The sequence below is a fragment of the Mastomys coucha genome, unplaced genomic scaffold, assembly GCF_008632895.1.
Source record: "Mastomys coucha isolate ucsf_1 unplaced genomic scaffold, UCSF_Mcou_1 pScaffold14, whole genome shotgun sequence".
NCBI lineage: Eukaryota > Metazoa > Chordata > Mammalia > Rodentia > Muridae > Mastomys > Mastomys coucha.
Window position 1 is genome coordinate 117,569,881 of NW_022196896.1, and position 16,193 is coordinate 117,586,073.

At 48.5% G+C, this 16,193-nt stretch overlaps 2 protein-coding genes across 8 annotated transcripts in view; both read right to left on the minus strand.

The window, feature by feature from the left end:
• The window catches only part of Per2 (period circadian regulator 2), a 750,618-nt gene that overhangs the window by 524,749 nt on the left and 209,676 nt on the right, over positions 1-16,193 (minus strand). The window lies entirely within an intron of this gene.
• The window catches only part of Hdac4 (histone deacetylase 4), a 257,625-nt gene continuing 242,272 nt past the window's right edge, over positions 841-16,193 (minus strand). For all 7 annotated transcript variants that reach the window (XM_031368438.1, XM_031368437.1, XM_031368434.1 and 4 more), the window contains 3 exons: positions 6,668-6,752; positions 5,732-5,873; positions 841-5,447 (listed from right to left, as the gene is read on the minus strand). In XM_031368438.1, coding sequence (XP_031224298.1) covers positions 5,408-5,447; positions 5,732-5,873; positions 6,668-6,752 — 267 coding nt within the window. In that variant the 3' untranslated portion in view covers positions 841-5,407. The remainder of the gene's footprint in view (positions 5,448-5,731; positions 5,874-6,667; positions 6,753-16,193) is intronic.

Consider the following 16,193-nt stretch of genomic DNA (forward strand, 5'->3'; position numbering starts at 1 on the left):
GTTAGAGGCCAGCACTCTCCTAAGTGGACAGGTTAGCAAGAGCTTTCAGTGCTCCTAACAGTTCTTGGAACTACTGAAATGAACCTTCCAGCTTCATGACTTCATGCTCCCCAGTGAGGCTTTGATGGGGCTTGGTTCTGACTGAGCGAGGTTTTACAGTAGACTGTTATTATGAATGGTTCTGAACATTATCCAAGTTTCTTCTTATCTAATTAGAGGTAAAGGCTTCGAAGAATTGATAGTTGGCGTGCATTTGGCTCTTTATCAAAATGAAAAAAAAAAAAAAAAAAAAAAAAAAAAAAAGACCAGGAAATATCTGAAATTTATTAGGACTAGCCCTCAAGTCTACCTAGGGGATGCCCTCTCCCAGGTTGCTTTGCTGTAGGCACCATGCTAGGCTGAGTCAGGAAAGGTCTGCCAACCCAAGGAGTGTGTGGGAGGGCACCCCTTCCCAGCCTTCAGAGAGGGCTGACACAGTCGTAGGAGACCAGAAGCCAGGGACATCCAGGCCCTGTTTGTAACTTGTAACACAGCCCGAACAGATGAGACACATAAACTGAAATTACAGCTAAATTTTAGATGACCAGCTGGTGTTAGCCTGATAGTAGATGATGCTACTCTGGAAACCAAACCCCACAAGTGAACCTGGACCGGTGGGAGCTGGGTATTCACTGTTAGGGGTGGGAACTGGCAACTTCCATACCTGCTCTGAGTGCTTAGCTGGGAAAAGCGTGAGAGGTTGCTGGAGTTCAATCCAAGTGATGGGGTCCAATGATTCCCCAGGGCGTGGGAGTGAGTGGTCTACATACTGGGGAAAAGAAAACAAGCAGGTAGCAGAGATGGGAGGGCAATTAACGCAGTCTTTATTTACACCACAAGAGTGACAAGTGTGTGATGTGGTACAAACACTGGACCCGGGAGGTGGAAAGAGGTGACCGCCAGAGGACACCGCCGGTCAGTGAAACCCACCACACAAAACGAAACAAGAATGAGAAAACCAAACATGACCCCCAACTCCGCCAAGAGGAGAAAGCGCCGCGGAGGGGAGGTCCAGACAATCAAAGAGAAAACAGGCTGTTACAGAGTGAAGGCGGTCGTGGCTGTGGAGCACACACAGCTTCATGTCGCAGCACTCCAGTGGCTTCGACCACACTTCTGTAGTGAGCTCTTGCTGAATGAGGTCAGCCTCCTGCGCACACATGGAAACAGCATGTTTAACATTCTTACAGATTGGGAAATGGCACCTCCTCAGTGGAGTGCACAGCCCTGAACAAGCCTGCATTCTTCTCTTCCATAGGAGACTTTGATCAACGTGAGGCCGCTGAGGCCACCAAGGCCGGGTGCAGAGCACGCCCGGATCCTTGAGCGGGAGAAATAGCTTCCTCCAGTGCCAAGTGTCGCTTAGACCTAGGGCTCACAAAGGCCTGGACTGCCCAATGCGGAACCCCAGCCCCGTGTCTTCCAGAAGGAACGAATCCATCAGCACAGTTGTGCTGAGACAGGAACTCACCAGAACCTCAGGTTCTCGACCAGAGGCCGGTGACAGCAGGCAGGGTGCACCTGGCCCTGTGCAGGGAGAGAAAAGGAGAAAAACCAACAAAACAAAAGAAAATGCCCCCCGCCAGCTTGACAGACAGGCAGTAGGCTCTGGAAGTGGAGCTTGCACATGGATACAATCGACTCTATTGTATGTCAAAGGTGCTAGGTAAACTTTTCTTAATGACAGGTGTGTAAGTAGTCCTTTTATCTTTCTTACAATAAAAAGTACAATTTCTTAAGAATAAGTTCAATAAGACTCAAACTCCCCCCTCTTCTCCTTCAAGGTTTTGTTTTACAGAAAAAAAAATTTCTGCATCTGCAAACATCATGAGAGGGGAAAGAAAGGCATGGTTTCTCCTTCCCCAAAGCTGCCGAGTTTGGCGTGCAAAATCTGTATACAATATAAAGACATGCCGGCGGACGTCCATGCAACCTCCAGGTGTAGGAAACTTAAAAAAATATATTTATATATTTATATCTATATATTTATATATGTATCAATGCCCATAAAATACATGGGCCCAAAGTCTACAAAAAGAAGGATGGAATGAGCACGTGGCTGTGACCAGTGAAGAAGGAATGTTCTGAGGAAAGAAACAAGACCAAGCCTATCACCAGTGCTGTGGAGACCACTGCAGGATGGTCCTTCCTCTTGGGGGCAGAGTTGAAAGTAAAGGAAAACTGAAACACTTTGATAAAGCGACCCTCAAGCCAGAGCCCTGGGATGTCCCAGTGGGTGGTGGCCTTGGGAACAGCCGCCTGCTGGTGGGGCGTGGGCTCTCAGGGTGCAGGTGGAAGACCCAAGGGTGAGTGAACACCCGCATCCTAAGGACAGGGTGCCTTCGGGCTTCCCTTAAAGGGATGTAAAGTGCTTGCTCCCAGCTCCCATTCCAGCACCCACCAAGGCCTTTGCACAGGAAAGGAGAAGGTGAGGGTTGAAGGTCCAGACAGGGGAGTGCTGTGGCCCTGCCCTGGAGTCAAGGCTGGCCTTCTGCCCTCTGTCCTGGGTGCTGACTGTGGGGAAGGGCCACATGTGTCTTTAAAGGAAGAAAAGGCTATATGGTAGGTAATGCTTTCAGCTTCTAGGGAAGCTGGAGTGAGCTGGCTCCCTGGCCAGGCCCCTGCATCAAAGGGTGACTGAATAGGACCAAAGTGAGTCCCTCTCACAGTACCCTGGCCACTGGGTGGCCTGTTACCCATCACCTGAAAAAGTAAGATGAGGTGTGCCTCCCACGAGTCGTGGCTGGCACAAGAGGGCAGGTGGCAGGATATGCAGAAAATGGGCCAAGGCAGCCAGAAGAGCAGCTGACTGGCCTCCGTCGCCATGCAGTGACAAGCAAGGGAGAGGTTGCATGGGCTCCCTCAAGTCTGCTCCTTCTGCCAAGGGCCAGAGTAGCCACAGGGAGGACAGAGTCAGGCATGTCCTAAGACCTCTCTACCCACTGTCTTAGCTCAGCACTCAGGGCAGCCCAGCGATCAAAAGGCCAAGAATGTGTGCTCAGTCTGTCTGTCAGCTTGACCCAGTTCCCATCTACCCTGTAAATGCTACCAAATTCAGAAACTTAGCTGAATTGATGTCCCTGCTGAGTATCTCAATTCCTCTCGCCAGTCTGACTCCACATACTTTGGAATGAAATTGGCGGCTTTAAGTGCTAGAAAAGAAGTTAGCAGTTAAAAAGTCAGTTGTCACAGGAAAAAGAAAAAGAGCAAAGACAAAGACTGGCTGTCCCTCAGGACCCTGTGTGTTCCCGCAGGACAAGGACAAAGGCCTTGGCTCAGCAGCCACAGGCTACAAACCCAGGGCTGTGGCTCTAGCCAGCGTCCAGGTTATGAGGCCCCAGTGGAAATTCCTGAACAGGTGCAGGGCTAGGCTCTGGGCCAGGCGCTTGTGGACACGCCTCAAAGGTCTTTGGGAAACTAGAGCTGGAGTTCTATCCTGATGGAGTGGTTACAAGTCCACACTCACTAATGCCAACCACCCTCACGGCTCACGCGGCCCGCCCGCCCTGTAATACTACTAGTGCTGCAGGGCAGAAGCCCCTGGCTGCGCTGCTCCCGGGTGAGCTGGACAAGACCAGGGCGCCACGCAGACCTGCTGTCCGATCTCGGGAAGTTTGCTCTAAAAACCAAGCATGACAGCAGCGGACCTGCTCAAAGCAAATCCTTGCTTGCTGTACAAAAAGAAACAAAATCAAACCATAAAAATAACCTTCGGAGCTAAAAAAAAAATGTACAAGTAAGAATTTAGAAAGAAAAAGTTTCAGACATTACCACCTTCAGAAAACTGCTGAATGGTAAAGGAAAAATGTAAAATCCACAAAATAATGTTTTCTTCAGGATCTTTTTGTGAAAAATTCATACAAAAGTCAACAGCAAGTTTTTATCTTTTGCTATAAAAACTTATCAGGTACATATGTGCATGGAGGCTTGGAGAGGGCAGAGGCTCTGTTAGAAAATAATTAAAATTAAAGTACAAACTGGTAGGGAAGTCGCCCAGGGGTGAACATGCTGGCAATCTGGAAGCTGGCCAATCTGGAGCTCAAAACCCTTGGGCTTCCATCCAGACCCCAGCCCGCAGCACCTCGGAGCTAACACACATCTTTCACCTGCCAGGACCGCTGCGGTCTAGATTTATTATATATATTTATATATACTTTGTCTATAAATGCATTATAAATATTTTATCAAGATCTCGTAAGAATCAAGTTTCTTAGCTTGGAATACAGTGGAATATATATTATACATATATATATATTTATTTATACCTAAAATTTAAGCAATACTTCATGCTACCTGCTTTTAATGAAAAGCATTCCGATCGTAACACTGCAGTGTGCCTACGACATGCTTCACAACCGAATGGAGATGCTCAACTGCTAAGTGACGGATGAGTAAAGAACACTTTGGATCCGTTTAAAAACGCGTTAGACTTCAAAACTGCCGGTGGCGGTCGCTGCTTTTTGGAACTACCTCATCTTCCTTAAACGGCGATCAAACCAAGCAAGGCTGGCTGCACTTCGGCCCTCGGGACAGTGGCTGGTGCCCACTCTTGTAATGCCGGGCTCGGCCAGCCACAGGACACTGTCACACCAATTCTTAGTGGTGTTTTTTTTTTTTTTTTTCTTAAGGCATTGTTCCTCAGACTTCAGAAAACCCAGCCACAAAAAATTCCATCAGAGCAATAAAAAAAGGCACAAACTCGCATCTTCCGATGGCTTCGAGAAGCTCCAGCTGACTCCCAGGCTCACATTTCTGTTCTGTCCAGTTTTTTTTCCTTTAAAGTTTCTTCTAAGTCTGCCCCTCACTAAGCTGTGAACCCTCACAGCACCCCACTATGGTTCACAAGGCAGGCCAGAGCCATAGAAAACGCTTTTGTTTTCTTGTTTAAAAAAAAAAAGCTACAAGATGAGTTGAGTGGTTTACATGGAGACTGTGGGATTGTGGGTGAGAATCAAATGTTAAGCACCAGTTTTAATCAAGTTTGTTCTGTATTATTAGATCTTTGATTTTCATTTTCCTCACGTCAACTTGATTCAGCAACTCTGCCCAAGTTGCCACGAGCTTCTTCCTTCGCGGCTTGCCGGGGTGGGGGTGGGGGAACCCACCAGCGTGTGCTTGGCTTCCGCGTGTCTGTGTGCCCGTGTGTTGCGCGCTGTCCTGTGTTCCATGTGATCTGCCACGCCTGGTATTCGTGTGCGTCTCCAGACCTGTGGTCCAGGGCGGCAGGAAGGCCTCCTGCTGCTGCTGCACGCCTGCTGCCTCTTTGCACTCAGAGAGAGCACCAAGGCAGGACGCAGGAGGGACACGGGAAAGTTTCTTGGCTGAGCTTCAAGACAAGACAAACAAAGGAGAGAGCAGCAGCTTTGGGCTACAGTGGAGGTTCCTCCTCCATGGGCTCCTCCTCAGACCTGCAGAGGAGAAAAGGGGGCGGGCAGGGTGCATGGTCGGGGAGGGAGGCCCTATGCAATCAGGTCCCCTTCCCACAGAGTTCTCAAGATCCCTGCCCCACTAAGGCGCAAGTTCTTTCCTGACGGAGAGGATTGGTGTGTAGAGTCAGTGGGCATGCCAGCATCCATCCTGTCCCTAATGGGCAAGTCTGGCACGAGGCTGAGCACCACACAGGAAGATTCTGTCAAGTCCTCATGCACAGGTGTATGAGCACGCCTAAGGGACGGTATGGACAGGGACTCACCTCTTTTCAGCAGGCTTGACGCCTACAGACAGTGAGGCCATGGCGGTGACTGTCTCGGCTTCTTCCTTCTCACACTTTTGCGCCTCAATCAGAGAGTGCCCCACTGTGGAGGACAGACGCTGCAGGCAGCGCCAGTACTTGCCTGGGGGAGAGGGGAACACTCAGCGACTTTCCCACTTCTGCTGGGATCCTACAGAGTCCTACATAAGACTTACTTGTGCCTGAAAAGTGCCTTTCTGAAGGGTGCTGGCTGGCAACGCCCTCACAAACACTGGCCCTTGTGGTCTAATTTCTGCATTACAGGCCACCTGAACACAGGGCTGTGGACTGCTGTGGGACCTGGTTCTCCACATTTATGAGACTGCCTTGCTGTGGGTGAGCAGAAATTCTGGGAGCAGGCACATGGAGACTTGCTGGTACCTAGGCTAGGGCGTTTCCTGTGCTTATAGGGAGCCATAGAGGTACTGTGGATACATCACATCAAGGTTCGGCACAGGGAGCCCTGCTTAAGCAACTTTTTAAGAGGAAGGGCAGGAGTTGAAACAGTTTTGAAGGCAAACTAATGGTCCAGTAGGGAGCTGAGTGAAGCCTTTAGGTATGCATCATCTATATGAATTTATATACCAGGATGACTATATCAGAGAGCATATCCAGGCAAGGAGGAGCAGGTGTACCTGAGGCAGGGCGATGTGTGGGTGTCTGGCTGTGTACCTGTTGCCTGGGACTTGTTTGAACAAGGGATGCGTTCCATCCTGTGCTAGGGACCTCTGGCACGACACAGAGTTTTCAGTCCAAGTAAGTTGGGGTCCAGACTCTTCTGAAGCCCTGCACAGGAGGTCCTTGTTCTGGGAGTGTCTACTAGCTTGTCACATGCCAGGGAAGGCGAGGCCTTGTGCTCCTGCCCTGGGTCCCCATGATGACTTGGCAGCCACTTACTGTGGATGTCCATCACTTTCTCCATGGAGTGGACAGCATTGGCATTGGGTCTCTGATGTAGAACCTTTTCTGGCAGAGGCTCAAGCTGTAAGAGACACAGATCTATTATGATGGCAAATGAGCAGTGTATAATCTATGTACATATTTGTTTTGGGAATTATTAAAAAAATGAATCTACTCCACAAACTTTCTTTCCCGCTGGGCACGTTCTAGAGCTGGTACCATCTGGCCACTGTCTGGCCTCATCACTAAGTCCCGGTAGGTTCTTGCTATTTTCTCCCAGCTAGCAACAACATCTCGCTTACATGCAACTCTTTACACACTCCCACAATCATTCATCTAACGCCTAAAACCCGGTAAAGCATGACTCTTAAGGCCTAATTATCTAATCAGGTCTATGTAATAATAAGATCACTATTACAAGATGCCAATACGATAAATTCAATGCCAAATGATAAAGACAAATTTTGGCCCAATTAATTTAACCTTGTAAAAACTTTAGCCTGGTCATAACCACTCAGGGTCTGACTCGTCCTCATCGTCTACCTCCATGATGAAGATCCTTCTCCTCCTCCAACTCTAGCTCCACCTCTCTCTTCCTGTCCAATCACAGGCCTGTCACTGCCCTAATGTGATTGGACAGAGAAAATGTTGCAACATATATTAAACGGTGTCCAGCAGAGACAGTACCTCACTCCAAAGTCATTTGTAGGGAAGATGAAACAACTCTAAAAAGCCAGTATGACTTGGTAATTTTTTAAAAAAGGTTTCCTTTTAAAAAGGAGAGACAAGTAGTCTCTCCTTAGGGTACATTGCATGGGTTCCCAGGGGGAGGACAGGCAGGAGTAGGCTGCATACAGAATGCCAGCTTGGCATTCTCTGTGTGCCACTGAGAGCAGAGGGAGGAAGCTACACTAGAACAATCTGGCCTGAGTGCTCAAGGTCTCTGAATCTGGCTTTTCTTGCACACGCGGAGGATGGAGGGAAGTGAGCAGGTCTCTCACAGATGAAACTCCTACTAACAGGGCATAAAGTCATAAGTAGCAGAGCCCGGGGCAGAATGAACATTAGCAACAACAGCTGTGCAGACAAGCCTACAGACCAGGGAGGCCAACAAAGGGAGAGCCAGAGCCAGTCCCAAAGGGAAACTGATGTTCCCCCACCTCTGGGTGGAAGCTGTAGAATAAAGTGACCCTGAGAGTATGCCTGGCTTCACCTTGCCTAGACAGCTGCTGTGTACAGCTAATAGACTTCCCCAGCCAAAGCCCCAGCAGCCCCGTGTGACATCCATCCCCAACTGCACTGAACACGAGTGCTGCCAATCACAACCCAGGAAGCATAACCTAACCAAAGACATTTCTCAACAAGAGCCAGCCGGAGCCTGGGGCAGCTTGAGCCAACATGGCACCCTCAAGCCATTAACCAACAAAAGAAACAATGGCTGATGCCAGGGTGGGCAGGAAAACACCAGAGAAACTTGCAGCCCTGGATGAAGCCACAATTAGGACCTGCTTAACAAGGACAAGCCACAGGGACACCAGAGGACACACAGGGTCAACTTGGAATAGTGCCCTTTGGCCACAGGTACCAGGCTGAGCAGTGAGATAACAGCACCTGAAGCATAAACTGAGCATCAGCACATAACTGAGTAAGTGCGCATGTGCAAACACAGACATTCCTGTTGGACCAGCTAACAGTTCCAGGAGGAAGAGAGCACTGCTCCTCTACTTGCGCCTCTGCAGGGGAAGAGGTGGCTTAAAATGAAGGCTGGTGATTGAGGTGAACCCTGTACTGTGTAGCCAGAAGGTACATTGTTGACAGTGGCCATTGGAATCTCCCTCCCCCAGTCTATCACCACGACCTTATTTTCCATGTTGCTGTGATAGGAGGAAGGATTTGTTTGGCTCAGGGCTTGAGGGCTCAGTAAATCCTGGTGGGAGGTGCAATGGCAGAGAAGCCTCACAGGCCCTCATAGGCCAACAGGTAGGAACACAGGTGTGAGCATAACTGCCTGTAACCCTCAGGCCTTGACCCTCCAGCCCTCCGGCCAAAAGGTCACACAACTTCCCCAATGGTGCTCAAACACACCCGCTTGTAAGAGGCGTTTCATGCTCACACTGGCCAACATGAACTGGACATTTTGTGTTGGCCAGATAATCCTGACCAAAACTTCCTGATGTCATCAGAATCACAAAATGCAACTGGGAGGTGGGAAGTCTGTGACAGGCAAAGAGGACCAATGGCTGCAAAAGAACCAAGAACAGATGGTGGGTGGGACAGAGCAAGGGTCCCGTGAAGCACTGGTGACATCCAGACGTAGCTAGAGTTCTGTGGACTCCAGAGGTGAGAACTGGTTTTCAGGCTATGACAAAGACTCATGCAGAGGGAAGGCTGGCTGGCAAGAAAGGAAGGTTTCTGAGTGATGTGTAGGAACGTAGGGACTGTCACTGATGCCACCTCCCGAAAACAAAGTCCATTCAGATTATCACAGACTGCAATTACACCTGTTCGATGTGCTTTCAATGATGAACCTGACCTGGTAGACAGGGAGCCACACAGAGCTCCAGACCCATGTGGAACAGCACTGCGTGTAACTACTAGAACATAGGAGGTAAGCTGGGAATCCAGTCCCTGATGCTGCAGCCAAAGGGCCACGGAGGAACAGAAGCCACACTGATCAGCAGGGAGGCCACTGACTCTCCAGAGCTGGGGAATCCCAGGCCCAGGCAGGGAAGAGCCCCACAGGAACAGCAAAGCCAGAAATCTACAGGTATTCGGAAACAAATCACAGAATACCAAAGGCAGCCTCAGAATTCTGAATGCAGCTAGGGAAAGCAGGCCATATCCACAGCAAGGGCAGCCAAGGGCAGTGGCTTGATATTGCTATGTGCCAAGAGGAGACCAGCTACCCGGAGCCATATGCCCAGAGAAACTGTCACTACCAACAAGATGGAACAAAGGTATCTTCTGAAGCAAAGTGGGATGCAGCCCATACTGGCACTTTTCCTAGAGAAAAGCCACAGGATATTCTTGAGACACAGTAAGAATGCCCTGCAGAAGGCAGGAAATGAGGAATAATGGGGGAAGAGTCTGAGTGCCATGTGGCCCAGACTCAACGTGGTTGACACATGACAACAACAAAAATGTCTAGTGAGTGACTTTAAGTGAACGAGGGGAAGACATGCAGCCTGGGAGGGGCTGGGACTAGGCTGACAGTCTGGCAGAGAAACATGCAAGACCTAGTTCAATTAGAATTTATGAAGAACAATAGTTTCTCACTCATGATAATGACACCTCCTGGTCCTGCTGAGGATGCTGGCCCACGGTGAGGCTGCCTGCTACACGTCTTTCAACTGGGCACTGGGAACAGTGGGAACTTTTCACATTAAGAGATAACAAGGAAGGGAAGCTATCTCTTGGGAGCTACAGGACAAGCCAGATAGAATAAGTCTGCGTAAGTGACTGAAAGAGCTGGAAGTGCCCAAGGTCCCATCTACAGTAGCTGGCTGGTATAGAAACAACCCAGCTTTGGTCTATTTAGCAAGGTTGCATATAAAATCAAGGAGGGCAGTCAGAAGCTAATAACAAAAACATGAGTCGCTGGGCACCCTGGCCAAAAGAAGGCCAGGTGGCATCTTAAGTGCTTGGCATAGAGATCTGAGGGCAGACTGTGGCTGGATGTTACCAAGGCTGCATGGCCACAACAGATCTTTAGTTCACCCAAAGAACAGGACGAATGACATTCTATCTTTAGTCAGGTGGTCTTAAGGTGGGTAGTACTGAGAAGGGACACAAAAGAAACATCCACCATGGCGGGAGATACTAATAGGCATTTTTGAGACACAGCAGACAAACCAGGGCAGGAAGCAGGAGTGACTAAGTGATCAGCAAATTTACTTGGTGGACACATGTGATTCCAAAATTATGGAATGTCTGTGCTGACTGACCACAGCAGTAGCCCATCCAGGCACCCCCCACCAATCATACCTCCTTTTTGTATGACAACAGTCTGTTAGGAATTGGCAACAGACAAACAGACACAGACACAGACACAGACAGACAGACAGACAGACAGACAGACAGACACACACACACACACACACACACACACACACACACACACACACACACACGCACGCACTGGGGAGGTGACTCAGTGGAGAGTGTGTGTTGTATAAGCAAGAGTGAGGACTTGACTTTAAGTTTATGCCCCACCAGGGACTCAAGGCCCTTTGAGGATAGGAAGCAAAGGAAACCCCTCAGATACGGCATCATGGTTGCCGTGCAGATGTAGAGTGTGTGTTATCACTTAAGACGATACCCAGAACACACTTATAATCACTTTGGGGTAAGGTATGTGTAATAGCGCATGCTCAAAGTTCACCAGAAGGCTGTAGAGGTTTGTCCAGAACCCTGTCCCCTCAGCTCTCTTAGGGCTCCCTTGTGTCATACTTTCCCTAGGTTAACTTAAGTTTGATAGGCATGTCTGGGGCACCCTAGTCCCCATGCTGCTGTATGCAGTATGTTCACCATGCTCACAGCTTGTGTGGTATCCAAAGCCCCCAGCCAAACTCTCCATCTTTCTTTAGAGTGATGCTGGCACTGTTTTTGCCTGTGTAGTGCAGTGGCTGAGCAGATCACCAGGGCTCCAGGGCTCCAGGGCTCCCTCCCAGCAGGAGTCTATAAAGAATGGACATGTCTGTTTTCTGCCTGTGCCAGCTGCTCAGAAATCTTCCTCAACTGCATTTTCTTCCCCTTTTCTAGAAAATATTGCTCGTGAAAGCTGATATGGAAGCTGGAAAGGGTGAGTATGGTGGCCTTCCAGCAGTGAGATGCTCTGTGTCCCCAAGAGAAAGGACACAGGATAGAGAAGGCTTGCCCTCAGGGATGAAGCGTCTATGTGTTCACTTCAGACCAGAGGAAGGATCTTACAGTGAGTCGCACTCCAGGCACGGAGTCAATCTGTGAGCACAACTATGTTTAAAGTTCTGTCCAGTGTCCTGTGTAAAGCATCTAATACCTAATGCATGACCGCTTTAGTACAGTGATGAGAATGTGAGAGCAGGGAAGGAGCTCCACACATAGAAAACACCCACCCTGTCCTAACTGTACTGTTCTTCTGACTGCCACAGTGCTCATCAACTGTAGGCTTCTATAGCATCTAAGGTCTAAGGTGCTTCAGTCACATCTCCCCGTTACCCACACGCTCCCCCTCTACTCCACCAGAGGCCCCTTTGTCTCCCTAACGGTCTCCCTTCCCCTGCTACATCTGCTCTTATTGTTTCCAGATTTCACATGTACAGCACTGCCCATTCCACTTCATGCTTGTATATGTCTGTCTGTACTGGTGCCATACTGTTCTCACACCTGAGCTGGGTAAGGATAGAACACAAAAGGAAATGTTGCAGACAAGTCTCCTTGATGAACAAATAGTGCAAATTTCTCAGTTTGTACTGGGAAAGAAGTACAAACTGAGTTCAACAGCACACTAAAAAGATCATACGCAATAACTGAGTTAGAGTCATTTCTGGCCACCAAAGATGGCTCAGTATAAGTTAAGTGATGGTGTAATAATGTAGCACAGAAACAAAAACCACAGGAAAGCACGTGATCGCTTCAACAGACGCAGAGAAAGTCTTTGGCAAAATTCAATGTCACATCCTAGCAGAGGTGCAGGGGGAGCTAAAACAGTTGGTAAAACATCAGTAAAATGAAGCATACTCATGACAGACCCACATGCTGTCCACCACCACACATTCAAATCAGGGCAAAAGGACAAGAGAAAGAAACAGAGAAGACACAAATAGCAAAGGAATAAGTCAAATTATTCCTGTCCCTACAACATTTCTATACTTCTTTCTTTCCTGAATTTTAAAATTAAGTTTATCTAATTATTCCCTTTACTAGCCAGTATAAGCCCTTCCTCTTTTCCCAGGACCCCACAAACAGGTCCCCCTCCACCCCCGCTTCCCCTTCTCTTTTGAGAAGGGCAAGCCCCTCTCTGGGTGTCCACCCCACTTTTACCCACCACTTTAAAAATTTTAAAAACTCTACCAAAAAATTCTTAGATCTGATAAACACTATCAGCAAAAGAAGATACAAATGTCAACACAAAAATCAGTGCTTTTAAATATATATTAACAAACCTGTTAAGAAAAAAAAAAAACAAAAATAATTCTATTCATAAGCCTGTTCAAAACTGAAAATAAAACAAACTTAAGATGTGAGATACCAGTCGGGCAGTAGTGGCAAAAACATCTTTAGTCCCAGCACTTGGGAGGCAGAGGCAGTCGGATTTCTGCATTTAAGGCCAGCCTGGTCTACAGAGTGAGTTCCAGGATAGCCAGGGCTACACAGAGAAACCCTGTCTTGACAAACCAAAAAAAAAAAAAAAAAAAAAAAAAAAAAAAAAAAACCCAACCCCCTTCCCCCCCAAAATGTGAGATACCTCTATAAGGGAAGTCATACAACACTGAAGCAAAATAAAACAAAACCAAAAACCAACCAACCAAACAAACAAAAAACCCAGAAATGGGAAGACTGTCCACATTCATGGATTGGAAGACTTAGCAATGTGAAAATGGTTATATTACTAAAAGCTATCTACAGACAACGCAGTTCCTATCTAAATTCCATTGACATTCATTACATAGTCTGGAAATTCAACTGGAAACACACAGGCACGGAGTAGTCCAAGCAATCCTCAACAGAAATGAATACTGGAGGCACCATGGTGCTCATCCCACACAGCACGCCAGAGCTCTAGGCGCAGAAGCAGTGTGGTTATTCCTGCTCAATAGTGAGCAGTCTAGAAAATGCCAATTACTGCTCTGGAAACCTGGAATCCATCAGTGAACAAGACGTCGCCCCAACATGATATAACCCAGGGAAACAATGTGCGGCACTCACAAAGCACGTGCCGCAGAGACAGTGAGGGATGCCAAGCAGTGTGAGGAACAGAGCACTGTGGAGAGATGCAGGCTCTGCTGCAGTTTCTGTCCAACACTTAGGGTGGGTCTCCTGACCAAGTGGTCCGAATGACACATCCCCAGGCCTGATGAAAGCTACATGGAGCTGCTTCTGCAGGGTACCCTGCACTAGCACTGCCACAACACATTTGGCCATCCACTCTGCAGAGTACAGCCTTGCCAAGGGCTGTTTCTAGTGTGGGCCTACTTAGCTGTGCTTTCTATGCTGAGATTAAGAGTCTCCTGGGCACCTAAGGTCAGGCAGAACCCTCAAATGTCACCCGCTTTGCAGGCTGTCAGTAGATGAGTCTTCTTTTTACCTCTGAAGTTCTCCATAAGCAAATGCCATCCTCTGCTCTCTGCTATCAAAGCAGAACTTCTGGGAAGAACCACTTACATCCCTTCCAGATCCTGGAACCTAGGCATTACTCCTGTGAGCTCAGGCCTCAGCTTGATGGTCAGGGCCCTGGGTCAACTGTCCACAGGAGCACTGCTCCTTCTCAGGAGGGAAGGCACATCCATTCTTTCCAGGAATCCTGACTCATGCCTCTCTGTCAAACACTACCAACAGGTTTGCAGCCAGCTCCTCTTCTGGGCTCTACCTGCACACGTAGTTCCCAGTGGAGTTTTATCAGGAAACTCTGATATAACTGTGTCCAAAGAGCCCAGGGTTTCCTTTGGTCCCCTTTCCTTGCTCTGGATCTACACCCAACCCACAGGAAATGGCCCTGCTCTGACTTTGGAGTTCCCTACAACTCAACATCATGGAGGCTGCTGTAACACTGCATGGGCCAAGCTCTGCTCTGATTGTGAGGTCACTGGGTTGTCATCTTGAGGGCAGACTAATCCACCAGTCCACTGCCAGGCTTATAATTAGCAGAGGCCTCTGTCAGGTATATGAGCAAACCCTTTGTCAGGGTGGTGGGATCAGAACCATAGCAGGGATTTTCTACTATCTTTGTCACAGTGTCACAGTGTCACAGTATCAGTGGTTTAGGAGTGTAGACTCACTTCAGAGGCCGTAACACCTAAGGCTCTTGCCCTGACCCAGCTTCAGGGACTTGAGCCTGTGCTTTTGGAACATCACCCACTTTGCTGGGGCATCTGGGCCCAGGCAGGAGGTCATAAATTTCCATCTTAAACTGATTCTAGCAATGAGGGGTCATAGATCCTTCTGGCTTCCAGACTTTTCTCTGGTTGGCTCTAGGCTGTCAATCCCTACAACAGCACAGGCCAATGGGCTCTTGGTGAGTCTGTGGCCACAGGGCTAGCTGGTTTAAGTCTGAAAGTTTTCTCATATTCCGTCCCACCCGCTCCAACTCAGACCCTACCTTTCTCTTACTTCCAAGGAAGACAGATATTCTCGGCAACTGACCCCATCTGTCTGACCCCATACCCAGAAACCCAAGCTGCCTCCTGAGGCTCTCTCTCTCTCAACATTGATCCTGACTGCCATCAGTTTTATCTTCCACACCTCCACACCAAGGGAACCATTTGTATATGGCTTTAGTTCCCTCCTCTGGCAGAGAGATCTCTTCCATTGAGTCTTTGTCTGGCCTTCTTATGGGCCCAGAAGATCCGTCGAGTTCTCCGAGGGTACCCATATGACATGCGCTCAACCCCAGGGCTAGCAGATGCTGTTCCCCAGTCCTGCTCCTCAGGTCTTGTTCCCTTCTCTGAGAAGCTGCAGGTCTAGCTTCTCCATGTGGTAATAGCAACACAGGTCCCACCTGCCTGGCAAAGAAGATAGCTCAATGCCAGGAACTGTTGGTGACACAGCAGGGCCACAAGTATGTATTTGTGATCAGGTGATCACTGTAGATGTAGGTCTTTCCCATGAACATGAACAGGATGAGTTAAGTTTTGGGGAAAAAACCAACAGATAAATTACAGCAGGACTAAAAATATGGTTCCCTTTGCAAAAATGTTAGAGGACCTGGTCTTGATCTATAGTGGAGGCCAACACAGGCCCTGAACAGTAATCAACTCTGGGATCTGGAGGCCAAGTTCAAATTCAGCTTTCCCAAGTGAGCCATGGCACTACAACACAGCTTAGAGGGTCCTTCCAAGCCTGCTTGGTAAAATGGTTTGAGCATAATCTGCTCTACAGACTGATGTGAGGCTTCATGGGCCAGTGACCAAAGCCAGTGCATTAGCAAGAGGTGAGAAGGGAGCCAGAGTCTCCTCCTCCAAGCACGTGACTCATTTGAGACAGGGATGACAGGCTATCATTGGCCTAACTAGGATATTGGTGGTTACCATCATAAGACAAGCATACATTCCAGTCCTGGCAGGATCTTGTTGCCCCGTGGTAGCCTTGGGGCAAGTCTTTGGTAGAAAGGTTACAGGGATGTGGGACTTCCTCACATCAGATTAGACAGGATATTAAGAAGGTTGGAAGGCAGCCAGCCAGGAAGGAGTCCTTATGAGGTGCAGAGCCATCATTAGTGAATGGCCAATGGGGGATACCAATTGTGCAGTAGGAGGGGACCAGACACAAGTCACAGATGGCTGTATGTGTTTAAGAGATGTGTCTGAAGTGAAGTGTGCATGTGAAT